General features: G+C 45.1%; 3 protein-coding genes and 1 long non-coding RNA gene across 14 annotated transcripts in view; 2 read left to right on the top strand and 2 right to left on the bottom strand.

Annotated features, from left to right (window-relative positions):
• NPAS2 (neuronal PAS domain protein 2) overlaps positions 1–11,814 on the top strand; it is a 216,010-nt gene extending 204,196 nt beyond the window's left edge. For 4 of the 6 annotated variants that reach the window (XM_055401013.2, XM_055401012.2, XM_055401010.2 and 1 more), the window contains 3 exons: positions 7,739–7,904; positions 10,416–10,579; positions 11,377–11,814. In XM_055401013.2, the coding sequence (XP_055256988.2) occupies positions 7,739–7,904; positions 10,416–10,579; positions 11,377–11,410 (364 nt within the window). In that variant the 3' untranslated portion in view covers positions 11,411–11,814. Of the gene's footprint in view, positions 1–7,738; positions 7,905–10,415; positions 10,584–11,376 lie in introns of those variants that run through there. The other 2 variants (XM_055401011.2, XM_055401015.2) reach the window with 2 other exon arrangements.
• LOC129539933 (uncharacterized) lies at positions 9,470–15,424 on the bottom strand. Its single transcript, XR_008682551.2, has 3 exons — positions 15,085–15,424; positions 12,205–12,468; positions 9,470–11,012 (listed from the first exon to the last, which is right to left on the bottom strand). It is a non-coding gene; the product is annotated as an uncharacterized LOC129539933 (long non-coding RNA).
• A 141-nt stretch (positions 15,425–15,565) lies between these two features.
• RPL31 (ribosomal protein L31) lies at positions 15,566–20,655 on the top strand. The gene is made up of 5 exons (XM_055400996.2): positions 15,566–15,605; positions 16,020–16,126; positions 18,932–19,057; positions 20,173–20,285; positions 20,592–20,655. The coding sequence occupies exons 2-5, from the start codon at positions 16,020–16,022 to the stop codon at positions 20,621–20,623; spliced, it is 378 nt and encodes a 125-aa protein (XP_055256971.1). The 5' UTR covers positions 15,566–15,605; the 3' UTR covers positions 20,624–20,655.
• Positions 20,656–21,249: 594 nt separating this feature from the next.
• Positions 21,250–25,618, bottom strand: part of TBC1D8 (TBC1 domain family member 8) — a 147,837-nt gene continuing 143,468 nt past the window's right edge. For 4 of the 6 annotated variants that reach the window (XM_088841632.1, XM_088841633.1, XM_088841634.1 and 1 more), the window contains 4 exons: positions 25,492–25,581; positions 23,309–23,406; positions 22,589–22,684; positions 21,250–22,212 (listed from right to left, as the gene is read on the bottom strand). In XM_088841632.1, the coding sequence (XP_088697758.1) occupies positions 21,745–22,212; positions 22,589–22,684; positions 23,309–23,406; positions 25,492–25,581 (752 nt within the window). In that variant the 3' untranslated portion in view covers positions 21,250–21,744. The remainder of the gene's footprint in view (positions 22,213–22,588; positions 22,685–23,308; positions 23,407–25,491; positions 25,582–25,618) is intronic. The other 2 variants (XM_055400991.2, XM_055400992.2) reach the window with 1 other exon arrangement.

The raw sequence follows: 25,618 nt of genomic DNA, 5'->3' as shown, positions 1-25,618 counted from the left end.
CTATTTGCTCTGCCCCCAGCCTTCTGCTTTTTGTCTCTTATCGACTTGTCTTCTCTAGGTATCTCATCTAAGTGGACTCATCCAGTATTTGTATTTTATGATGGGCTTATCTCACTCGGTGTAATGTCTTTGAGGCTCGCCCATAGTGTAACCTGTGTCAGAATCTCCTTGCTTTCTAAAGCTGAATGACACTCCACTGTCTGTATACACTGCACCTTGTTCATCCATCATCTATCAATGAACATGGGGTTGTTTCCAGTGTTTCGCCATTGTAAATAATGCTGCTACGACCATGGATGTACAAATAACTGTTTCCGTCCCCTGCTTTCCCTTCTCTGGGGCATATACCCAAACGTAGCATTGCTGGATCACATGGGAACGCTCAGTTTAACTTTTTGAGGAACCTTCAGACTGTTCTGCACAGCAGTTACACCATTCTCCCCTCCCACCAACAGGGCACAGGAGTTCCAACTTCTCCGCGTCCTCAACAATGCTTGTCATGTACGGTTTTTTTCGTTAATAGTATTGCAGTGAAATGAGAGCCTCATTTTGATTTTTTTCTTTGACCGTGCTGGGTGTTTCTCGCTGAATGAGGGCTCTTTGGTCTTGGTGAGCAGTGGGGACTTCTCGCCGTGGTGGCTGCTCTTGTGGCGGCACACAGGCACTAGGCTCAGGCTCAGGGCAGTACGCGGGCTCACGGGCATGAGGGCTCAGTGTCGGCAGCAGACAGGCTCCGGCGCTGTGCTGCACTGGGGTGCTTTCCGTTCAGTTCAGTCGCTCAGTCATGTCACACACCGTGAGACCCTGTGGACTGCAGCACGCCAGGCCTCCCTGTCCATCACCAGCTCCTGGAGATTGTTCAAGCTCATGTCCATTGAGTCGGTGATGCCACCCAACCATCTCGTCCTCTGACATTCTCTTCTCCTCCTGCCCTCAACCTTTCCCAGCAGCAGGGTCTTTTCCAGTGAGTCAGCCCTTCACATCAGGTGGCCAAAATATTGGAGCTTCAGCTTCAGCATCAGTCCTTACAATGAATAATCAGGGTTGATTTCCTTTAGGATGGACTGGTTGGATCTCCTTGCAGTCCAAGGGACTCTGAAGGGTCTTCTCCAGCACCACAGTTCAAAAGCATCAATTCTTTGGTGCTCAGCTTTCTTTATAGTCCAACACTCACATCCATACATGACTACTGGAAAAAACCATAGCCTTGACTAGACGGACCTTTGTTGGCAAAGTCGTGTCTCTACTGTTTAATATGCTGTCTAGGTTGGTCATAACTTTCCTTCCAAGGAGTAAGCGTCTTTTAATTTCATGCCTGCAGTGACCATCTGCAGTGATTCTGGAACCCAAGAAAATAAAGTCTGTCACATTTCCACTCTTTCCCCATCTATTTGCCATGAAGTGATGTGACCAGATGCCATGATCTTAGTTTTCTGAATGTTAATTTTTCGAGACAGCTTTTTCACTCTCCTCTTTCACCTTCATCAAGACGCTCTTTAGTTCCTCTTTGCTTTCTTCCATAAGGATGGTGTCATCTGCATATCTGAGGTTATTGATAACTCTCCTGGCAATCTTGATTCCAGCTTGTGCTTCATCCAGCCCAGCATTTCTCATGATGTACTCTGCATATAAATTAAATAAGCAGGGTGACAATACTTGACATATTGCCTTGACGTACTCCTTTCCCAATTTGGAACCAGTCCACCATTTCTTATCTACTTCTAACTGTTGCTTCTTGACCTGCATACAGATTTCTCAGGAGGCAGGTCAGCTGGTCTGGTATTCCCATCTCTTTAAGAATGGGAATACTCTTCCACAGTTTGCTGTGATGCACACAGTCAAAGGCTTTAGCATAGTAAATGAAGAAGAAAGTGAAAGTGAAACTCACTCAGTCCTGTCTGACTCTTTGTGACCCCATGGACTATACAGTCCAAGGAATTCTCTAGGCCAGAATATTGGAATGGGTAGCCTTTCCCTTCTCCAGAGGATCTTCCCAACCCAGGGATTGAAGCCAGGTCTCCCGCACTGCAGGTGGATTCTTTACCAGCTGAAATAGATGTTTTTCTGAAATTCTCTTGCTTTTTCTATGATCCAGCGGATGTTGGCAATTTGATCTCTGGTTCCTCTGCCTTTTCTAAATCCAGCTTGAACATCTGGAAGTGCTTGGTTCATGTACTGTTGAAACCAAACTTGGAGGACTTTGAGTACTACTTTGCTAGCATGTGATTTGAGTGCAATTGTGCAGTAGTTTGAACATTCTTTGGCATTGCCTTTCTTTGGGATTGGAATGAAAGCTTACCTTTTCCAGTCCTGTGGACACTGCTAAGTTTTCCAAATTTGCTGGCATATTGAGAGCAGCACTTTCACAGCATCATCTTTGAGGATTTGAAATAGCTCAACTGGAATTCCATCACCTCCACTAGCTTTGTTCGTAGTGAAGCTTTCTAAGGCCCACTTGACTTCACATTCCAGGATGTCTGGCTCTAGGTGAGTGATCACACCATCATGATTATCTGGGTCATGGAGATCTTTTTTGTATAGTTCTTCTGTGTATTCTTGCCACCTCTTTTTATTATCTGCTGGTTCTGTTAGGCCCATACCATTTCTGTCCTTTATTGTGCCCATCTTTGCATGAAATGTTCCCTTGGTGTATCTAATTTTCTTGAAGAGATGTATAGACTTTGCCATTTTATTGTTTTCTTCTATTTCTTTGCATTGATCACTTAAGAAGGATTTCTTATCTCTCCTTGCTATTCTTTGGAACTCTGCATTCATATGGATCTAACTTTCCTTTTCTCCTATGCCTTTAGCTTCTCTTCTTTTCTCATCTATTTGTAAGGTCTCCTGAGACCACTATTTTGCCTTTTTGCATTTCTTTTTCTTGGAGATGATCTTGATCACTGCCTCCTGTACAAAGTCACAAACCTCCATTCATTGTTCTTCAGGCACCCTGTGAATCAGATCTAATCCTTTGAATCTGTTTGTCACTTCCACTGTATAATCATAAAGGATTTGATTTAGGTCATACCTGAATGGCCTATTGGTTTTCCCTACTTTTTTCAATTTAATTCTGAACTTTGCAATAAGCAGTTCATGGTCTGATCCAGTCAGCTCCTGGTCTTGGTTTTACTTCTTTGCTTTTTTACTTCTTTTCCTCTTTGCTTTCTTCCATAAGGATGGTGTCACTGTACAGAGCTTCTCCATCTTCGGCTGCAGAGAATATAATCAGTCTGATTTCAGTATTGGCCATCTGGTTACGTCCATGTGTAGAGTCATCTCTTCTGTTGTTGGAAGAGAGTATTTGCTGTGACCAGTGCATTCTCTTGGCAAAACTCTGTTAGCCTTTGCCCTGCTTCATTCTGTACTCTAAGGCCAAACTTGCCTGTTACTCCAGATATCTCTTGACTTCCTACTTTTGCATTCCAGGCTTTTTGATGAAAAAGACTTTTGGTTTTTTTGGTTTAGTTCCTAGAAGTTCTTCTATGCCCTCATAGAACTGGTCAACTTCAGTTTTTCCGCAGTAGTGATTGGAGCATTCAGTTCAGTACAGTCATTGAGTCTTGTCCAACTCTTTGTGATCCCATGGACTGCACCACGCCAGGCCTCCCTGTCCATCACCAACTCCCGGAGTTTACCCAAACTTATGTCCATTGAGTCGGTGATGCCATCCAACCATCTCATCCTCTGTCATCCCCTTCTCCTCCTGCCCTCAATCTTTTCCAGCATCAGGGTCTTTTCCAATGAGTCAGCTCTTCGCATCAGGTGGCCAAAGTATTGGAGTTTTAGCTTCAACATCAGTCCGTCCAATGAACACCCAGGACTGATTTCCTTTAGGATGGACTGGTTGGATCTCCTTACAGTCCAAGGGACTCAAGAGTCTTCTCCAATACCGCAGCTCAAAAGCATCAATTCTTCGGCACTCAGCTTTCTTTATAGTCCGGTTCTCACATCCATACATGACTACTGAAAAAACCATAGCCTTGACTAAACCATAGCCTTTGTTGACAAAGTAGTGTCTCTGCTTTTTAATATGCTATCTAGGTTGGTCATAACTTTCCTTCCAAGGAGTAAGCCTCTTTTAATTTTATGGCTGCAGTCACCATCCATAGTGATTTTGGAGCCTAACAAAATAAAGTCAGCCACTGTTTCTACTGTTTCCCCATCTATTTGCCATGAAGTGATGGGACCAGATGCCATGATCTTAGTTTTCTGAATGTTGAACTTTAAGCCAACTTTTTCACTCTCTTTCACTTTCATCAAGAGACTCTTTAGTTCTTCCTCACTTTCTGCCATAAGGGTGGTGTCATCTGCATATCTGAGGTTATTGATATGTCTCCTGGCAATCTTGATTCCAGCTTGTGTTTCATCCAGCCCAGCATTTCTCATGATGTACTCTGCATATAAGTTAAATAAGCAGGGTGACAATATACAGCCTTGAGGTACTCCTTTTCCTATTTGGAACCAGTCTGTTGTTTCATGTCCAGTTCTAACTGTTGCTTCCTGACCTGCATACAGATTTCTCAAGAGGCAGGTCAGGTGGTCTGGTATTCCCATCTCTTTCAGAATTTTCCATAGTTTATTGTGATCCACACAGTCAAAGGCTTTGGCATAGTCAATGAAGCAGAAATAGATGTTGTTCTGGAACTCTCTTGCTTTTTCGATGATCCATCGGATGTTGGCAATTTTATCTCTGGTTCCTCTGCCTTTTCTAAATCCAGCTTGAACATCTGGAAGTTCATGGTTCACGTATTGCTGAAGCCTGGCTTGGAGAATTTAGAGCATGACTTTACTAGCATGTGAGATGAGTGCAATTGTGCGGTAGTGTGAGCATTCTTTTGTATTGCCTTTCTTTGGGATTGGAATGAAAACTGACCTTTTCCAGTCCTGTGGCCACTGCTGAGTTTTCCAAATTTGCTGGCATGTGGAGTGCAGCACTTTCACAGCAGCATCTTTCAGGATTTGAAATAGCTCAACTGGAATTCCATCATCTCCACTAGCTTTGTTTGTAGTGATGCTTCCTAAGGCCCACTTGACTTCACATTTCAGGATGTCTGGCTCTAGCTGAGTTATCACACCATCATGATTATCTGGGTCGTGAAGATCTTTTTTGTACAGTTCTTCTGTGTATTCTTGCCACCTCTTCTTAATATCCTCTGCTTCTGTTAGGTCTATAGCATTTCTGTCCTTTATTGTGCCCATCTTTGCATGAAATGTTCCCTTGCTATTTTCTTGAAGGGATCTCTAGTCTTTCCCATTCTATTGTTTACCTCTATTTCTTTGCATTGATCACTGAGGAAGGCTTTCTTATCTCTCCTTGAATTCTTTGGAACTCTGCATTCAAATGGGTATATCTTCCCTTTTCTCCTTTGCTTTTCACTATCTTCTTTTCACAGCTATTTGTAAGGCCTCCTCAGACAGCCAGTTTCCTTTTTTTAATTTCTTTTTCTTGGGGATGGTCTTTCTCCCTGTCTCCTGTACAGTGTCACGAACCTCCATCCATAGTTCTTCAGGCACTCTGTCTATCAGATCTAGTCCCTTAAATCTATTTCTCACTTACACTGTATAATCATAAGGGATTTGATTTAGGTCATACCTGAATGGTCTAGAGGTTTTCTCTACTTTCCTCAATTGGGGCATAGGCTTGGGATTATTGTGATATTAAATGGTTTGCCTTGGAAACAAACAGAGATTATTCTGTCATTTTTGAGATTATACCCAAGTACTGCATTTCAGACTCTCTTGTTGACTATGAGGGCTACTCCATTTCTTCTAAGGGATTCTTGCCCACAGTAGTAGATATAATGGTCATCTGAATTAAATTCGCTCATTCCATTTTCGTTCACTGATTCCTAAAATGTCGATGTTCACTCTTGCCATCTCCTGTTTGACCACTTCCAATTTACCTTGATTCATGGACCTAACATTCCAGGTTCCTATGCAATATTGCTCTTTACAGAACTGAACTTTACTTCCATCACCAGTCACATCCATAATGGGGCATTGTTTTTGCTTTGGCTTCGTCTCTTCATTCTTTCTGGAGTTATTTCTCTACTCTTCTCCAGCAGCATACTGGGCATCTACCAACCTGGAGAGTTCACCTTTCAGTGTCAGGTCTTTTTGCCTTTTCATCCTGGGTTCATGGGGTTCTCAAGGCAAGAATACTGAAGCGGTTTGCCATTCCCTTCTCCAGTGGACCACTTTTTGTCAGAAATCTCCACCATGACCCGTCTGTCTTGGGTGGCCCTACATGGCATGGCTCAAAGTTTCATTGAGTTAGACAGGGCTGTGGTCCATGTGATCAGTTTGTTTAGTTTTCTGTGATTGTGGGTTTCATTCTGTCTGCCCTCTGATGGATGAGACTAAGAGGCTTGTCAAAGCTTCCTGATGGGAGGGCCTGGTTGTGGGGGAATCAGGGTCTTCCTCTGATGGGTGAGGCCATGCTCAGTAAATCTTTAATCCAATTTTCTGTTGATGGGCAAGGCTGGCGCTTCAACTGAACCCAAGTCCCTTTCTATTTGGCTTCCTTCTTTTTCTGATCATTTTCTTTCACACATTTCAGGAAGCTATCTTGACTCTTAGAGTGCTTGATATGCTCAGTACACACATTAATTCTCTTGGCAAGAATCTTCCCTTAACTAGTTTGTTTACAATGATGCCAACAGCATGCTGGGTAACACTGTTGACTCTCCCAGTTTTGCCATGGCAACATTTGTGGGGATTAGTTTGCCCCATGGCATGTGGTACAAGCAGGGACCGAACCCTTGTTTCCTGCATTGGCAGGCAGATTCTTATCCACTGTGCCATCAGGGCAGTCCTCATTTGGTTTTGATTTGCATTTCCCTAATGACTCTTACTCCTTGGAAGGAAAGTTATGACCAACCTAGATAGCATATTAAAAAACAGAGACATTACTTTGCCAACAAAGGTCCGTCTAGTCAAGGCTATGGTTTTTTCAGTAGTCATGTATGGATGTGAGAGTTGGACTATGAAGAAGGCTGATCGCCGAAGAATTGATGCTTTTGAACTGTGGTGTTGGAGAAGACTCTTGAGAGTCCCTTGGACTGCAAGGAGATCCAACCAGTCCATTCTAAAGGAGATCGATCCTGGGTGTTCATTGGAGGGACTGATGCTAAAGCTGAAACTACAATACTTTGGCCACCTCATGCAAAGAGTTGACTCACTGGAAATGACTCTGATGCTGGGAAGGATTGGGGGCGGTAGGAGAAGGGGACGACAGAGAATGAGATGGCTAGATGGCATCACTGACTCGATGGACATGAGTTTGAGTGAACTCCGGGAGTTGGTGATGGACAGGGAGGCCTGTCATGCTGTGATTCATGGGGTCGTAAAGAGTCGGTCACGACTGAGCAACTGAACTGAACTGAATGACTCTTTTCACGTGCTTATTGGCCATTTGTACCTTTTCTTTCCAGGATGTCTACTCAAGCCTTTTACCCATTTTTTAACCAGGTTATTTGCATTTGTTGTGGTGGTGAGTTGTAGAAATTGTATTTATATACAGCTGGATATTGACCTCTTATTAGATACAGGACTTGCAAAGATTTTTCTGGCAGCTTTTTTTTTTCCCGGCAGTGTTTTCATTGCACGGATAGAGTGATGCTCACAAGGTTTTAGCTGTGATGAAGTTCTGTCTGTTTGTTTTTCCTCTTCTCGCCCATGTCCTTGTATCATGTCAATAGTTTTTGTAAAGGTCTTTCTTCTGTGTGTCACCAAACAGGTATCCACAGAGCCAGGCCGTGTTTCAGAACCCGGACGTGCACACCACCAGCAGCAGTGCCGCCACCCCTGTCCTGCTGATGGGGCTGCAGCCCAGCTTCCCCACCTCCCAGCCATCACCCCTGAAGCCTGCACAGGTCCAGCCGCAGCCTCCACACTTTCTTCAGGTGGGGCTGGGCTGCGCCTGGGGAGGGGGAGACAGGGCTGAGCGCCCAGCCCAGGCCTGATGGGTCCTTCCTTCCGTTCCGGGCTTTCATTGGGGTTCTAGGCATCAGTATCAAAATAAGCCTCAGACAGGTTCATATTTGAAACTTTATCATTTCTAAAGTTTATCATGCTCCATGTTGATAAAGTCTATGTATATACAGTGTGAGAAACTTAGAAGCAGCTATTTGGCCTCTTGTCATTATGCTCTAAGAAGGTCCATTTTTTAAAAAGTAATTTTTATTATGGTGTCTACACTTTCTTAGAGCAAAAACCAGACACTGATTGCCATGTTGTTGGGCTTGTTAGTGTGTTTATATGCAGTATCTCATACAAGTAGAAAATTAATCATGTTTAAGGGTTCATCAAACTTCCTTTAAATGAATGAAATAACATTGCATGAATTTGAGGCTTTCCAGGAAAATGTGGGGCATGTTTCCTTGTGGTCACTTCTTTTTTTTTTTAACATTTTATTTTATATTGGAGTATAGCTGATTAACAATGTTGTGATAGTTTCAGGTGGGCAGCAAAGGGATTCAGTCATACATATACATATATCCATTCTTCCCCAAACTCCTATGCCATCCAGGCTGCCACTTAACAATGAGCAGTTTCCTGTGCTATACAGTAGGACCTTGTTGGATATCCATTTTAAATGCAGCAGTGTGTACATGTCCATCCTTAACTCCCTAACTATCCCTTCTCTCCCTTTGACCCCCTGAGAACCATAAGTTCCTTCTCTTTTAAGTCTATGAGTCTGTTTCTGTTTTTTAAATAAGTTAATTTGTATAATTTCTTTTTAGATTCCACATATAACAGATGTCATACAATATTTCTCTGACTTACTTCACTCAGTATAACAATCTCTAGGTCCATCCATGTTGCTGCAAATGGCATTATTTCATTCTCTTTAATGGCTGAGTAATATTCCATTGTATATAGGTAATCTTGTGGTCACTTCTTACTTTAAGCAAGTGCCACATGCACTGGAAGGAAGGGGTGTGAGCCAGTGGCTGGGGGTTCAGATGGGACAGAAGTGTCTGCTCAGGGTCTGGCCTTCCCTCTCACACATGCCCATGTACCCCTTCCTGTCCAATGGGGCCTTCTCCACAGCCTCAAGCCCCTACCACAAGGCACAGTGTAGCTTTTGCTCCCCCACCCCCACCTGCCCTGCTTAGGCATCCTCAAATCCATAGGTGAATGTGCGGGGTAACCAAGATGCAGAGTCATCCTTGAGTTCTAGATTTTAATTGAATTTCAAGGCAGCTAAACCAGCTATGGCATAGTTTTCAGATCTCCCTGACACCACATCTTTGTGGGAGTTAACTCTGGACTTCAGTTTTGCTTCCTGGTCAGCTTGCAGGACCCTGGAGTGATCTGGGATGTGAATCAATGAAGGCAGAAGGCAGGGAGAAGGCAGGGGGAGAGCTAGAGGCTGCCCATCTGTTCCTTTATCGGGGGCCACCAGCATGCTTGCAGGTGCCTGTTCCACCCAGATGCAGAGCTAAGGATGCAAGGAGCATTCAGGGACCTTGAGCACAGGGGGACAGGGGACATCACTCAGAGAGAGCTGCCAGGCCTGGGTCAGTGTCAATGGAGCACTGGGGCTGGGGGTCCAAGGTCACAAAAGGACAAGGCATGGGGACGGAAATACTCCGAGTGCGAGGTGTAGGGGGACAGCATTTCAACAACAGAGGCAGCCTGAGCCGAGGTGGAGGGGCAGATGTGCCTTGCGCAGCTTTGGAAACAGGGTGGACTGGGTTCCTTGGAGGGAAGATGTCATGGCTGGGAATAGTGCGGGCGAGGCTGAAGATTCCAGAGTTAACGTCTGACCAGTTGAAGCTGCTGTGTCAGTTGTTCAGTCATGTCTGTGGACTGGAGCCCCCACCCCAGGCACCTCTGTCCATGGGATTTTCCAGGCTTTGAGGATACTGGACTGGGTTACCATGCCCTTCTCCAGGGGATCTTCCCAACCCAGGGATTGAACCCAGGTCTCCTGCACTGCAGGTGGATTCTTTACCAGCTGCGGCACCAGGAAAACCCAGTGAGTTTCTGAGCTTCAGATTAGGATGCTTTCTGGCAGATGGCAGTATCTGGAAGTGATCCTGGAAATAGGGACCACCAGTGAAAAGTATGTGGACTGCAGGCCTGTTTGGATGCTGAGCCGGCAGTGATGTACATGCGGTGTCAGGTTCCAACATCCAATACCACACAGGCTATGTGGGGGCTACTGTGCCTGTGTTCAAGAAATCATTTCCTGCAGCCTAGGCCCCTGGCCACCGGGTGAGGAGGAACCCTTAGTGCTGGCCTGAGAGCTGGGCTTCCTTTCCCCTAGGTCTTCAGGCAGGGGAGGAGGACCCTTTAATCTCAGGAGGACCCTTTAATCTCAGGAGGACCGCATCACTGCCCCAGCATTTAGGGAAGGCTTCCCTGAATCCCAGAACCTTCCTTGGAGCTGGTTCCTTTCTTTCCAGGTGCAGGTGCCAACCTCTCTGCACAGTGAGCAGCAGGACTTCCTCCTTCTCTCCACCTCCTCGCAACAGCCAGGGACCCTCGGCTACCCAACGCCGGGGCCCGCACGTCCAGCCCGAAGGGTCAGCAGCCTGTCTGAGTCCTCAGGCCTCCAGCAGCCACCCCGGTAGTGGCCGGGCACCTCGGTTGGGTCATATCAGCTTTAACCAATGGACGGATGAGGGGGTGGGTGGGAGTTGGGGAGAAGAGTTTAAAAGACCACCCCAACTTCCGTGCGCGCCGCATCCTTTTCAGAGCTCCTGGGTGGTGACCATGTCCGAGGGCAGCGGCCAGCATGGACATGAGTGAGCAGGGAAGCTGGCCCTGTTTCCCTTTTACCTGTGCTTCACAGCCACGCTCTACAACCATAGTTGGACCGATCGCGGTCCCCAGCTGAGCGCATCAGTGCATCGCTCCGTCTAGCTTAGAGACGAAGCATCCCTGCTGGATCGCCTCGCCCCGCCCCCAGCGTGGACCAGCCTCTGCGCCACGTGCGACGTGCTCATTGGCCTTCAGTCTCCTGACCCTCTTTCCTTGGAGAAACACCCGGTCAGCGATGTCTTGAAAGGAGAGAAGAGATGGGTTTTTTTTTTCTCATTAGTTTTAGATGATCGTTTCTGTCTTAATTTGCACAGCTGCACAAGGAGATAACTTAGGCACTTTCCTTTTTTTTTTTTTTTTTTAATCAGGTCTCCTGACTTCACGCGGAGACCCCAGTAACAAAAACAGCCCACCAATCAGAAGGCAAAGCTGGGCATTATTAACCAGACTGCAGCCCCCCACCTCCCACCCTCCCGCCTAAACCCTAGTGGAATGAGATTCTTCCCACACCATTCTGGTAATTGGCTTTTTTTTTTTTCTTCTTATCCTGAATGTAACACTGGACTGTTTCCTGTTGACTTCCCGGTGATTGCAACTACAAAGGTGGACTCAACGCAAAGTACAATCCTTCAGGTGAGGTCTGGGATTCTGACAGGACTCAAGGACTGTTAAGGGGAAGGTTTTACAGGCCAGGCAGGACCCCAGGAAACCCCCCTCCCCCACATGCTGGCCCTCGGAGTGAGGATGCCGCATCTTTCTACATATCTTTCCTGACCGAGACCCAGGAGTGGATTTTCCTTTTCAAAAATGCACTTTGCTTTTTTTGTATGTTTTGTTGAGATGTTTCTAAAGAGAAGATTTTATGTAATTATAAGACGAAGTGTAGTGAATTGTACAGCCGTTGTAATAAGGACCTATTTCTATATAAAATAAAATTGTATGGATTCTGTGTAAATTATTTTGTATCTGAGACACCAGTTCCTTTCCCAAAATATAAAAGGATAAAAGTTTTCTTGTGTATTTCTGTGAGTGGACATTTTGTAATAAATTAACAAATTTGTACAATTTCCTTTTGACGCAGTTTCTTGTTCTTGATGCATTCATACCTCTCTTCGTCAGTAAACTTTTTTTTTTATTTCAACACGTTTCTAAGGATAATCAAAAATGCAGAAAAGGAGGGAGCGAGCAACCAATAATCTGGGTAATGGCCTTAGGTTTTTTGAGCTCACGTGCATCTCAACCTATTGGGATCCTGATCTTTAAAGATTGTGCCAGAAGAAATCAATGGTTCTTTTAGAAATGATAGCAAAACAAAGTGACAAAACCAGAAAAAGTTCCTGGAAACATCTCTAACTTAAGAGACATGGGTAACCCATAGCGATGACCAAGCCATTATCCATAGAAGCAGGAATAGCCCATAATTAAACTCACCTGGGCTGGGGTTCCATGCCTCTTGCTTGCCAGCACTTACATTTGTGTGTCTGTGGGAGACCTGTGCACACTTCATGTGGATAGGGGAGATACAGCAGATGGCACCCCCTTTTCCGTGAGGCTTCAGCACGCTGGCGTGAGGGCACACTGGCACACTGAGGCTGAGCATCACCGAGATGGCAACGCTCAGCAGAATGCTGGCCTAAGAGAACAGAGTTCCTCTCCTTGTTCCATCACTGGAGCTCTGTGTTTCTACCTGCTTCCCTGTAAAAGATAGAAACTCCTCTTCATCCTCTGGCCAGGATCAGTTTTCAATGGCCTAAGAGGCTGCCATGTAAACACATCAAAAGGAGTTTTAATTATTCACACAATTGCGATATGAATTACCTGAAAAAAGGTAAGTCTAAATATTTTGCATATCTTAGGGTCATTTACTCTCAGGAATCCAAAATGGACCCTCTTTTTAACACAAAAATTCTGTGTGACATAGATTACCTATTTTGTAATTTAACTGTTTGGTAAATTCAAAGGTTTCCAGATCTGATATTTCTGTAAAAGAATTTGTATTTTAACTGGCTGTCAGAATCTGCACTTCTAAGAACAGATGTTTAATGGAAACACCATATTTGTTGTGGTAGGATTTTCCAGCCAGAACCCATTAGAAGAGGGTGGACTATGTCATGCTGCTAAATTAATTTAGTATTGCTTAAACTTTACACATGTTCACAGTCTGGGTAAACTCAGAAAACTCTTATGAGTAAACTTCTTTAAACCCACATAACGTCAGGGGAAGTTTAATCCTTAAACTTTAATTGTGCTGATTAAAAGACTGCAAACTTGTCATGACCTTTCTATTTAGAAACTATAAAATCTTGGTTCATGAGAAGTGACTGAAATATGAACTCTGAAATACACCAAGCTTTAGAATATTTTAAACTAACTCCACTAAAATGTAGTATCTTGTCTCTAATGGCAACTAATGCCCATTAAATTAGGCTTTTATTTGTTTATACCATTGTTTATACAATGGTATATTGCAATATGGTGAACTGGCCAACTGTGAGATGGTGCTAAGCCATGGTATGTTGGACTCTGGCTGAAATTATCTGGTAAAATGTGGGTGTTTGGTAAAAAAACTGCCTAAGTTTCTCCCTTCACTTTATGTGAAGCCTGGAGGTTTTAAAGTGAAAGTCAGCCATTAGTAACTGGGACAAACACATAATCTGAGTCTTCCAGAGTAATGGCATGTGTGGCTTCTTGGATACATACATATGAACTTCATACAATGCCTATGTGCAATAGTACAAACAACAGCATACTTCTGTAAGCATGACATGGTTGACTGAATGGCTGAAATACACATCCTTGTGGTATCTGTGAAGCACCTTTATTTTTCCAGGGAAAAAAACTCATTAGAAAGAAAAAAGGAAAATCTTCTTTAGGATTTTTGTCTATCCAGCCAATGTCTGGCTATGGGAGAAGCAGGGTAACCCATCAGTGCATTCAGTAAAATAATACGTGCCTTAAAATATATACTCCAACTTGGGTAACCACTTTATACACACTTAAAAGGTCCTGAATTTAATGTAGTTTAATCCTTTAAAATCATCTGCCCCTCCCAATGTCCCCATCTCTTTCAATGCAGCCATGACCCCCACCAGACAAACTGAAAAGCTATATCCTCCATTGCTGGTAAGTCCATTTCTGTCAGAGGGTATTTAGGACATTGAAAGATACAGTCACCACTAACTGTATGCCATTTAATGTCCAATTTACTAATTTATGGGGCTTCCCTGGTGGCTAAGACGGTAAAGAATCTGCCTGTCAGATCCCCCGGAGAAGGGAATGGCTACCCACTTCAGTATTCTTGCCTGGAGAATCCCATGGACAGAGGAGCCTGGCAGGCTACAGGCCATGGGGTTGCAGAGTCGGACTAAAGGGACTAATACTTCCACTTCAACATTTCCCTTATTAATCATATACCACTTAAACAACAAATAAATCAATATTTAGGAATTTACAAAAAAAAATTTACCCAGTGATGAAAAGAGATTAGATATCAACACTTGTTATTACAGTAAAATCTTATCTGATACAGATTTCTTAAAAGTTGTACAGGACCCACAAAATATAACAAAACTGAGTATCTTTACATCAAAACTAGTTGCAAAAAAAGACTATCATAGAGCTAACTTGTGTTTTACTCCAGGCTCATCCTAACACCTTCTCAGTGCTCCAGTTTTTGTTTTTTTCTTTCCTGATTGGAGAAAAATTCTCATTATTTTTATTTTTTTAAACTTTTAATTTTATATTGGAGTAGAGCCGATTAAAAGTATTGTGATAGTTTCAGGCAGACAACAAAGGGACTCAGCCATACATGTAAGTGCTCCAGTTTTAACGTACTATTCTAGGGTTTCAATAACTCAACCCTCAAAATGTTTACATCCTTCCTAGGTTGAATGATTTTTACCATGCCCTTGCCCCTACAGAAGAGAATGCAGTTTCTGATCAGCAGACGGAAGGTCCAGAGTTCTCAACCCGTGGGTTTGGCATGGGGACCTGGGACTTGGCCATGAAGTCTGTCAACTCACTCCTGACCTCCTGGTATCAGGTTCCTCCCTTTTCATTTTCAAGGTACCAGTGTTGGATAAAAGAGCTGTTTCCATTGCTGTTATTGGGTCATTTTGTTGTGATAGAGCTAAAAACATATTTAAGGTCACGAAATCATATTGATTTCTCCAATATAACAGACTCCACATAGCATTTTAGTCTCCCTTCCTAAGGTGATTTTTATCAACTGCTGTCTCCTAAATTGACATTTCATATAGTCAGTTACAAACTGGCGCTTTTAATTTCGAAACGCTTCTTGTGCAAACCCACCTCTGCTCTGCCTCCCTCGTCGCCCCTAGCCTGGGCCCCTCTGCATCTCTGCAGCTAGCAGATCGCTGCCGCCGGAGGAGGCTCCCGGCTCCCTCCAGGTCGGCAGCCGCGTAGGTCATCTCCGGGTTGCCAACCAGGCTCACAGGTTCAGGCAATGCTGGCCCAATCACTGAGCGAGTGGGGAAAACAGAAGAGCATCTTCTCTGCCTACTCTGTCCCCCTCCACCTGGAGACCAGGATCCAGTTTTCTCTGAAGACCTAAACGCGAACCGCAAGCCCTCCCACCCTCCTTCGCGCGCAGGAGGTGGAGACCGGCGATAAGAAGCTGCGAGAGAAAGCGCGACACCCGAGGCCCCGCCCCAGAGGCCTTCACGTCTTTTCCCCCCGGCGCGCGCTGCTTGCGTCACAGCAGCGCCTCTTCATTCCCCCGCCTCCAGGTAACCCGGAAGTTGTACTTGCGAGGCTGCTTTCCTTCTCCCGAAATCCTTCGCGCTCTTCCTTTCCAACCCCAGCCCCGCAGGGTGAGTATGGCTGCTCAGTCTCGTCTGCAGTAATCCGGCGCCATCCTTTACCTGGATTGTGCTGACCAGGCCTGCAGGCTCTTTGCTGAGCTGGCCTGGGACCCCGCGTCCTCGGCGCACGGGAATCTACGCTGCTTTAAAGGGCTCCCGGAGCCTGAGAGGGAGAGAGGCTAGGCTTGGGGGAACCCGAGCTGTAGGGGTTTCCGGGGCGGGGGCACCTAAGGGATACGGATACTTGGGCTCCGGGGTAGCCGGCTTGTTTCTACCCAGACTTGGGGCTTCAGGGACCTGGCCGGACTTTCTTTCCCCGGAAACCGTACCGAGGGCGGCTGCGTGAGGCCAGGCCGGGAGGGAGGCCTTGACTTAGGTTTGACGCACTCGCCCTGAGTTGCTTTGTCGCCTGGGTTTGTTTAGATGGCTCCCGCAAAGAAGGGCGGCGAGAAGAAGAAGGGCCGGTCCGCCATCAACGAGGTGGTGACAAGAGAATACACCATCAACATTCACAAGCGCATCCATGGAGTGTGAGTACCCCTGCGGCCTGCCACTGGCTCTGCTGTTGGGGGCTCCCGAAATCACGGTCTGGTGGTCCCTGAGTCTGTCTAGCCTGAAGGCCGGGTGGGCCAGAAATTACGCATTAATGCTGCGAAAGCTCAAGTCTATTTCCATGGACCCTGTTTAAGGTTTATAAGGTTTAAAGGGTAATGCCTCAGAAGTTGATACCTAGAAACGGGAGATAAAACGGTAAGGTTTACTTGGGGAGATAATGGTAGTGATTAAACCATTCCACTCGTTGCTTTGTCTTGAATAAAACCCTGGCAGAAGGGTTTTGCAGAAGGGAACGCTGTCTGGGTCTTTGTAGTCAAGTTCAGTAGTTAATTGAAGCCGGACCGGCCAAGAACATGAACACTGCGATGCGGTTTTAGTTCCCTGACCCACACAGACGAGTACTGACACTGGGAAAGTCTTAATACCGGGAGTGAAACCGTTGTAGAGACCAGGAAAGGATGTGTCCGTGGAGTTATTTGCTGGGAGGACTCCTGGAGGTTGTGCACTGGCGATACACAGGAATTTTGGGGGTGATTTCCAACGTCCTTGTTCTTGGTGTCTCTGGAGGTTTGCTTGTAGTGCCTTTCTTCCCTTTTCTGCATATGGTGGTGACTAGTGATACTGGAGACCGCATCTTTTCTAGAATGCTGCTGTTTGGAGTTTTTTTTAACAGCAGACATTGCCTTGCAAAAATTTCTTGACTGGCTTGGTCGGTCTCTGCTGTATCTGGACAGCTGATTTTGTGAGGGACCTACATGTGGCAGCGACGCCACTGGGCCTGGCACTTCCGTCCAGGTGTTGGTGTGTATGTGGAGTCTTTTCATGTGGGGAGCACATAAGTGCATCTTGGGGTCTGCAGGTTCAACAGGAAACCGAAAGATCCTGCCCTCCTAGCGGAGGAGGAGGCGGCACAAGCATCCAGGGAGAAAAGGGTGAAGAGTAAGTCGTAGGGTGATGTTTTACAGGCCACACAGTTAACCAGGCCTTAGAAGAGTGGGTGTGAGCCTTCTGGTGGATGAGTTTTTCAGGCATTTTTGTAAGTGAAGACCTTCACAGGACTAAATGAATGGGTCAGTTTTAGTTCTTGGTGGGCAACAATTGGTGGTTCTTTGTTCATTCATTTTACTTCCTAGGATTTCACATTTTTGTGTTTTTCTTGCCTCTGCAGCTGCTCCTCCTTGATCTGTTTCTCCTCACATCCCATCCTCTTAATATTGAGTCCAGGACTCAGCCCTTCTCTTAACTATGCTAGGTAATAGCAACTAGTTGTAGGGCCTCATATGTCCAGCTGCTGTTAAGATGTATACATGTTTTTTAATAGGCATTTCAAATTTTATGTAATCGGGAACCAAACGCCTTGTGTCCATGCTGCCCCCACACACACTTGCCAGTTTCCCTGCAGCCTTCCCTTTTTGTTGGCAAGTAAGCATGTCCTCTTGGGTTTGCCTTCCTCAGCCAGAGTACACTGGTCCAACTGTTTCCTTGATGGGCTCCTGGTTCCCTCCTCCACTCCAAATACCTGGGCTGCTCCCAGACCCTCCATTGGTTTCCCATCTTAAGAGGCCAGAGTTCTATGATTCTACATGGGTTGGCCACTTACTTAATCATAGCTGGTAAGTACCTGATTCAGGGCAGCAGTTTGAGCTTAGTCTCACCCACCTCCATAATGCTTTTTCTCACAGGTAGCTAAACAGGCACCCTCATCTCTGGATCTTGACTTCAGTATCTGTGGCCATCTTAACTTAAACATGCACATCCCTTCCCTATTCTTCTCCTTCCTCTGGTTTTTTCTTTGTCGCATTTTTTTTCTGGATGGTTAGATATTTACGTGAATGAAGCGAGCTTGTTTGATGGGTTCAAGGAGACTGGTGAGGGGTAGAGTGGGGAGGGAGCGGCTCTTTCTGACATTCACAGTCTATTTAACTTACGGTCTCTGCCCTACTTGGAATAGCCTTCACATAACCAACTGCTTGATCATTTCAGCCAGTAATAGTGTTCTGCTTTCTCACATTTTGTGTTTAACTGAAAGCATGAAATTCAAGGAATTTATGTATCCATATCTAAACAACAGGCTAATAGTGCCTGACACATGCTGAGAAATCCGTAGCATTAACTGTTGGCTTCGTTTTTTGAGAGGAAATCAGTCCATTTCAGGCCGTTGTCTTTAATCATAGACCAAGTTAATAAGGGACCTTTAAGTTAGTATTGAATGATTGCCGAAACCTGATGACATAGTATTTACTTCAGTGTTGTGTGGTTTGTGTTCAAGCATATTCTAACATTCTTTCATTATATATTCTCTGTGGCAGATGGTATCAGAGCTTGAGGGTATTTTTGCTTTATCAGAAAAAAAGAGGAAGTGTTGACCAGTGTATATATTAGCATCTTTTAAGGATCATTGGGGACAGGAGGAGACGGGGACGGCTGAGAATGAGATGGCTGGATGGCATCACCGACTCGATGGACATGAGTTTGACTGAACTCCGGGAGTTGGTGATGGACAGGGAGGCGTGGCATGCTGTGATTCATGGGGTTGCAAAGAGTTGGACACGACTGATTTACTGAACTGAACTGAAGGATCATAGACAGAGTCCTTGTTATACATTATTGAAAGTAGATTGTGCATAGAAGATTACCATTGTGTAATTGGCAGGCATGATATAGTGGTGAAGAATTGTTCCTGCGTTGTTAGAGGTTTAGATTTGTTTTATGAAAACATGCTGTATTATGTGTTTCATTTAATTTTGTACTCACTTCATTGACTTACTTTTGAATCTCAGGGGTTTCAAGAAGCGTGCCCCTAGGGCACTCAAAGAAATCCGAAAGTTTGCCATGAAGGAGATGGGAACTCCGGACGTGCGCATCGACACCAGGCTCAACAAAGCCGTCTGGGCCAAAGGGATCAGGTACTGAGTGTCTGGGTGCGAGACAGATTTCACCATTCCACTGAGCTAATGCACACGGAGGTGTCAGAAAAAAACCATGCAGCCGTGGCTCAGGGAGGAGGGTAGCATCTGTGGGGAGGCCCTGTAACCTGGTGGTGAACTGAGACCTGAAGGAGTCAGCAGTGTGCGGGTCAGGTAAGCGCATCACACAGAACAAACGTGACCTGGGAACAGCGGTTGGTTAAAGTGGAGTAGACGGTGTGATTTGAGAACAGTGAGTGAGGATGGAGTTGGCAGCAGACAGACCTTGTAGGTCATAGTGTGGAGTCTGGCTTTCTCTAGACTGAAGAGCAGTGTCCACGGTGGGGGTGGCTACAGGCCAGAGACTCCTAGCAGTTACACAGTGCACAGAGCAGCCAACCACACACAACACATACAAGAAATGGTGCGGCCAGCTCTCAGCGGTGCTCAGGCTGAGAAGTCCTGCTTGTAGGCAGATTTCATTTGTTACTGTAAAGGACAGTTAAGGGGCCAGGGTAGAAGTGGGACTGGAGGGTTTGAGACGAGCGGGGTGGGGGCGCTGTCTGCGTCTGGGTGGTCTTTTAACATTTGGGTTGGATGCATGACAGGGACTTGAGCTTTAGCCCTGCATGGGGCTGTCATGGTGGGGAGTGTCTAATGAAGGAGCTGTTTGTGGGCTCCCTTGAGGTGGGGAGAGGGGTGTCCCATGAACTGAGAAGTTTCGGGTCAACAGTAGAGCAGGTGCAGTCAGCTGTGATGCTGCTGAGAAGGTTGGTGAGCCAGGAGGAGGATTGCATGCGTGAGGCCGGGAAACTGAACATTTAACAGTCTCACGTGTTCACCTAGTGCTGCTTGGGATTTAACATAGCTCCCGTAGCCAGCATTTACACATGGGGCTGACATTTCTGCTGAGGTCACTGCTGTGGCAGTGGTGGCTGCCAGCTCAGACAGGTACATGCCAAGCATGCTCTGTCATGTCAAACTTTGAGACCCCATGGACCCTGCCAGGTTCCTGTGTCCATGGGATTCTCCAAGCAAGAATACTGGAGTATTCTTGTATTGGGTTGCCATTTCCACATCCACACCCCAAGACACCTGTGTTTTGTGTGTCTCAGGAATGTCCCGTACCGGATCCGCGTGCGGCTATCCAGAAAACGCAACGAAGACGAAGACTCGCCGAACAAGCTCTACACTTTGGTCACCTACGTCCCCGTCACCACCTTCAGAAGTAAGTCTCCCTCACTTGTGAAGCCTTTGGCCCTGCTATAACCTGAGTTCATTTGTTTGGCAAACACTGTTTACTTGTATCTCTGGATCCTTCCAGTAGGGATATAAGTAAGAGGCATAATTAAACCTTTTTGAAGTTGTGTTATGGTGTGGGAAAATGCAAAAGGATACAGAACATGTCTGTATCTGGGTTGGGAAAGGTCATTCAGAATAATACATACATAAGCCCGTGCAGAAAAGGTTCTTGTGTGAGCATGGGATAAGCTGTGTGTGTGTGGAAGGTGACCGGCTGTCACTTCTTTTGCAGATCTACAGACAGTCAATGTGGATGAGAACTAATTGCTGATGGTCCAATAAAGTTATTGAACTGCCTTCGCATCTTGATTTTCCTTTTCTAGTTGGAGGTAAAGTTGGCTTGTGTATCTTAAAGCATTTCCCAGCTGCCATGCCTGGGCCCCTTTTCCCAGGAGTTTTAAAAGACTAAACTTTTTGAGAGTCTTCGATTTAATGAAAGAGGTAGTTTGTTGTTTTTAGCTCAATTATTTGATAATCCGATGAGGTATTTTTACTTCTGATTTGTGCTCAGTTAAGTCCTGTCTGACTCCTTGCGACCCCACTGGGCTCTTCTGTCCATGGAATTTTTCAGGCAAGAGCACTGGAGTGGGTTGCCATTTCCACGTGCAGCTAAAGGTCACAGGTAACCCTTCTTAAAAGGATAAACGTTATGTTAAATTTAGCCCATAACCAAGGTGTTGCAGGGATTATGTTTCATCACTGATGTGGATTAAATGGCATAAAGAGGTGCCCTTTGAAACCCTATTGATGATGGCAGTGGGGTTGGAGGTTACCTGGAGTGTATTCTATGAACATCATTGCGGGTGGGGCGGGGGGGGGTGTCTCCAGGTATCCATTCCAAACAGGCACAGTCCAAACCTTAGACACTGAATAATACAGACACAAGCCAAGTCAGTACAAAACTTTGTTTTTAAAAAAACTTGGAGGCCAACATTGAAAGCGTGGTTTGTACACATTTTCTGGAAGGACACAAAGTGAATACAACCAAATACATTAACATGGTTTCAATTACCAGCATTGAAACAAAATTAGTGCAAAAAAAAAAGCCAAATACAATTGCACAGATAGTGGCTCTCAAATCTTGAAAGTGAACTCTGTCCCTCCCGTTCAAGTGAAGGATGAGTGCTTGGGCTTCTCTCAACTTGGTTAGTATCACACCTCTCTCTCACTTTTTTAGCTTCCAACTGAGAACAGAACATTAGCTCTAGCACTGACAGTGTCTAAACAAATGCTGGGTGTTGCATCAGTGCCCCCCCCAGCCACAGTGTGTACCCAACTTGTAAAGTACTCACGGTGAGCTAGACAAACCTGGCTGCCTGGGCTCACCACACCCGGGGACCTGGTCTGTGCTTTGGTATGGAGATAGGTCTCAGCCAACCACTGTCCTACGGGCTGCTCAGCTTGAGCTCAAGCTGTGACTGGCGGCTCATTTCATAAGTCTTGAGGCTGTACTGATTGAGCTTGGCGTTTTCAAGTTTGGATTTAATGTCCAGTGGCTTTTCAAAAAAGTTGACTAGTGATTGTTCAGTCAGAAGTGAGGCTAAAATATGTTCAAAGGAGACAGTCCAGTCCCCTTGTGCCTCCTCAGGAAATGCCTGGGACCCCTGAGGACTCTGCCCTGCGTCCGTGTCCGCAAACACCACGTCCTGCTCAGAAGATGGGGAAGGAGCCGGGGCCTGCAGCTCCTCCCCACCTTCCTGGGAGCCGCTCCCAGAGCTGCTGCCACGCTGCCCCACCTCCCCGATCTGCAGCAGCAGTGTGGTCACTGTGGCGATGGCTTGGTACAGGTCATTCTCTTCCGGGTCTTCGTGGAACATACTGTACAAAGTCTTACAGAACTGGATAAACTCTCTCTGGAAATGTGAGGGGGGAAAAATCTGAATATAACAAGAATATGTTTTCTGTTTTAAAAATTTACACTTAGTTCTCTGATCAAAACCACACAGTACTTCTTGAAGCAGAAAATAAGAGGTATTCTTGGCCGTTGAAGACTCACCAAGTCCAGGAGATCTCCACACACTGTGTAGACTTAAGCTATCTTTACAGCAGCTATTAAAATGTTATACCCTTCAACCCAGGAAAACAACTTGTGAGAATATATTCAGAAGCTGTGCATAGAGATGTGTTTTATGAGGGTGTGAAGGCTAGGGTTTTTAGTAGAAAAAGGTTGGAAACAGCCTAAATATTAGGACTGAAATAATCTTATACTTGTTAATCTGGTGGAAATACCAACAGTGATGCCTTGTGCGTGCTCAGGCTACACAGACTCCTGCCCAAATCGAGAATCTTTATGTCACAGTAGAGGGACTCAGCTTCACCGTCGGTCTAGGAACAGGAAAACGGTTTGAGCTAATTTAGCATTTAAGGTTCAGGAGGAATGTCCATGGTAACTGCGGTACAGCCGACACTGAAATTTAGCATTATATCCAGAGACTAGAATGAATGTCTGGAAGCCACTCAGCAGAGGGGAGCAACACTGCTTCATGATAAGAAAGAAAACTGCTAAATGCCACTCCTGGGGTCTCAGTACGAGGGGGATTTAAGTCCTGTAATAAAGGAGGCTTTCAACTTGAAGCCACATCAGCACACTAATATGTAGTCAGCAATTTTCAAGAAACTACTCTTCTTATGTGAAGAATTCTGTGTCCACAGTCTCCCAAATAGCTTCTAGTGCTCCAGGGAATGAATCTGCATTACAACCTGGTAAATGAGTTTGATACAGAAACTTTGAGGATGTGAAATGTGTGCTAGCATCCTGTTCTGAAGAGTGCTGAACATTTTAATAGCTGAATGGATCACTATTTAAATGTCACAATGTTTAAAATGTCTTAAAGATCCTTTGATTATAGCTTAGGAGGTAAGGTGGGGGTCCGGCTTAATTAAAAAGTTTACCACTGAACACATCACTTGGTAAAATAGTAAATTCTCTGCACAGAGTAAAGTCCATACCTGGCTCATTTTGGGCAACTCTTTCTCTGTTTTGTCTTTCTCTTTGGCCAAATCTTTAATCATCTGCTTCAGCTGTTTCTGATAATCAATTGTATCACCTTGAGACAAAGGAAAGAATATAGATTTCAGTCTAAGTAAAAAATTAAGAGATACCAAGGGAACATTTGATGCAAAGATGAGCACAATAAAGGTCAAATGGTAGGGACCTAAGAGAAGCAGAAAATACTAAGAAGAGGTGGCAAGAATACACAGAAGAACTGTACAAAAAAGATCATGACCCAGGTAATCACGATGGTTTGATTGCTCACCTAGAGCCAGACATCCTGGAATGTGAAGTCAAGTGGGCCTTAGGAAGCATCACTATGAACAAAGCTAGTGGAGGGGATGGAATTCCAGTTGAGCTATTTCAGATCCTAAAAGATGATGCTGTGAAAGTGCTGCACTCAATATGCCAGCAAATTTGGAAAACTCAGTAGTGGCCACAGGACTAGAAAAGGTCAGTTTTCATCCCAATCCCAAAGAAAGGCAATGCCAAAGAATGCTCAAACTATTGCACAATTGCACCCATCTCACGTGCTTAGCTAAGTAATGCTCAAAATTCTCCAAGCCAGGCTTCAACAGGACATGAACTGTGAACTTCGAGATGTTCAAGCTGGATTTAGAAAAGGCAGAAGAACCAGAGATCAAATTGCCAACATCTGTTGAATCATTGAAAATGCGAGAGAGTTCCGGAAAAACGTCTACTTTTGCTTTATTGACTACACCAAAGCCTTTGCCTGGATCACAACAAACTGGAAAATTCTTAGAGATGGGAATATCAGACCACCTGACTTGCTTCCTGAGAAGTCAGTATACAGGTCAAGAAGCAACAGTTAGAACTGGACATGAAACAAACTAGTTCCAAATTCGGAAAGGAGTACATCAAGGCTGTATGTTGTCACCCTGCTTATTTAATTTATATGCAGAGTACATCATGCGAAAGGCCAGGCTGGATGAAGCACAAGCTGGAATGAAGATTGCTGGGAGAAATATCAATAACCTCAGATATGTAGATGACACCACCCTAATGGCAGAAAGCAAAGAACTAAAGTGCATCTTGACAAAAGTGAAAGAGGAGAGTGAAAAAGTTGGCTTAAAACTGAACATTCAAAAAATTAAGATCATGGCATCCGGTCCCATCACTTCATGGCAAATAGATGGGGAAACAATGGAAACAGAGACTATTTTCTTGGGTCTCCAAAATCACTGCAGATGGTGACTGCAGCTATGAAATTAAAAGACACTTGCTCCTTGGAAGACAAGCTATGACCAACCTAGACAGCATATTAGAAAGCAGAGACATTACTTTGCCAACAAAGGTCCATCTAGTCGAAGATATGGTTTCTCCAGTAGTCGTGTATGGATGTGAGAGTTGGACTGTGAAGAAAGCTGATCGCCGAAGAATTGATGCTTTTGAACTGTGGTGTTGGAGAAGACTTGAGAGTCCCTTGGACTGCAAGGAGATCCAACCAGTCAATCCTAAAGTCAGTTCTGAATATTCACTGGAAGGACTGATGCTGAAACTCCCAATACTTTAGCCACCTGATGCGAAGAGCTGACTCACTGGAAAAGACCCTGATGCTGGGAAAGATTGAAGGTGGGAGGAGAAAGGAACAAAAGGATGAGATGGTTGGATGGCATCACCAACACAATGGACAGGAGTTTGAGTGAGCTCCGGGAGTTGGTGATGGACAGGGAGGCCTGGCGTGCTGCAGTCCATGGATGGCAGAGAGTCGGACACGACTGAGCGACTGAACTGAACTGAAGTAAATTCCATGAAAACAAAAGGAAAATGGAAAGGAGTGGTGAGGGGATGAGGGACTCCACTAAGCAAATACCACATACAAACTGAAAAGCAGAGATCAATCTTGTACAAAACATGGCCACAAACAGACGATGACAGCTGACTGACCTCTTGTTATAGGACAACCCCTGCAATATTAAAGGAATAAAGATGGGAGGGTTGAGAGCAGTCACCCAGTACATGGCACCTTGGAAGGTTTTGGCCTCTGAAGCAGTGGTCTCAGTATTTGCTCCTAGGAGGGAGAGGAAGAGACGCTCTGCTTCTAAGAATAGCTGTGAAATCTATTCTTAAAGACTGCAGTGGTGTGCCTGATCAGAAGGTAACGAAAAGAGGTACATACCGTTGGACTTGCCGAAAACCAGGGGTCTTGACGTCGACAACAGAGGATTCTTCAGTGGTGACTGGCTGTCTCGGTCATTTTCAGTGAGTGCTTTTTAAAAAAAAAAATTTTTTTTAATTAATTGGAA

The sequence above is a fragment of the Moschus berezovskii genome, chromosome 11 (genome assembly GCF_049115385.1).
Source record: "Moschus berezovskii isolate FMDL1 chromosome 11, NW_MosBer_1.0, whole genome shotgun sequence".
NCBI lineage: Eukaryota > Metazoa > Chordata > Mammalia > Artiodactyla > Moschidae > Moschus > Moschus berezovskii.
This window is presented reverse-complemented; position numbering and strand designations above follow the sequence as displayed.

Bases quoted from the DNA above. Each gene is read 5' to 3' on its own strand.
- RPL31 (XM_055400996.2), top strand. From the start codon at position 16,020: ATGGCTCCCGCAAAGAAGGGCGGCGAGAAGAAGAAGGGCCGGTCCGCC. The intron at 16,127-18,931 runs GTGAGTACCCCT...TTTGAATCTCAG, and splicing joins CACAAGCGCATCCATGGAGT to GGGTTTCAAGAAGCGTGCCC. The intron at 19,058-20,172 runs GTACTGAGTGTC...TGTGTGTCTCAG, and splicing joins GTCTGGGCCAAAGGGATCAG to GAATGTCCCGTACCGGATCC.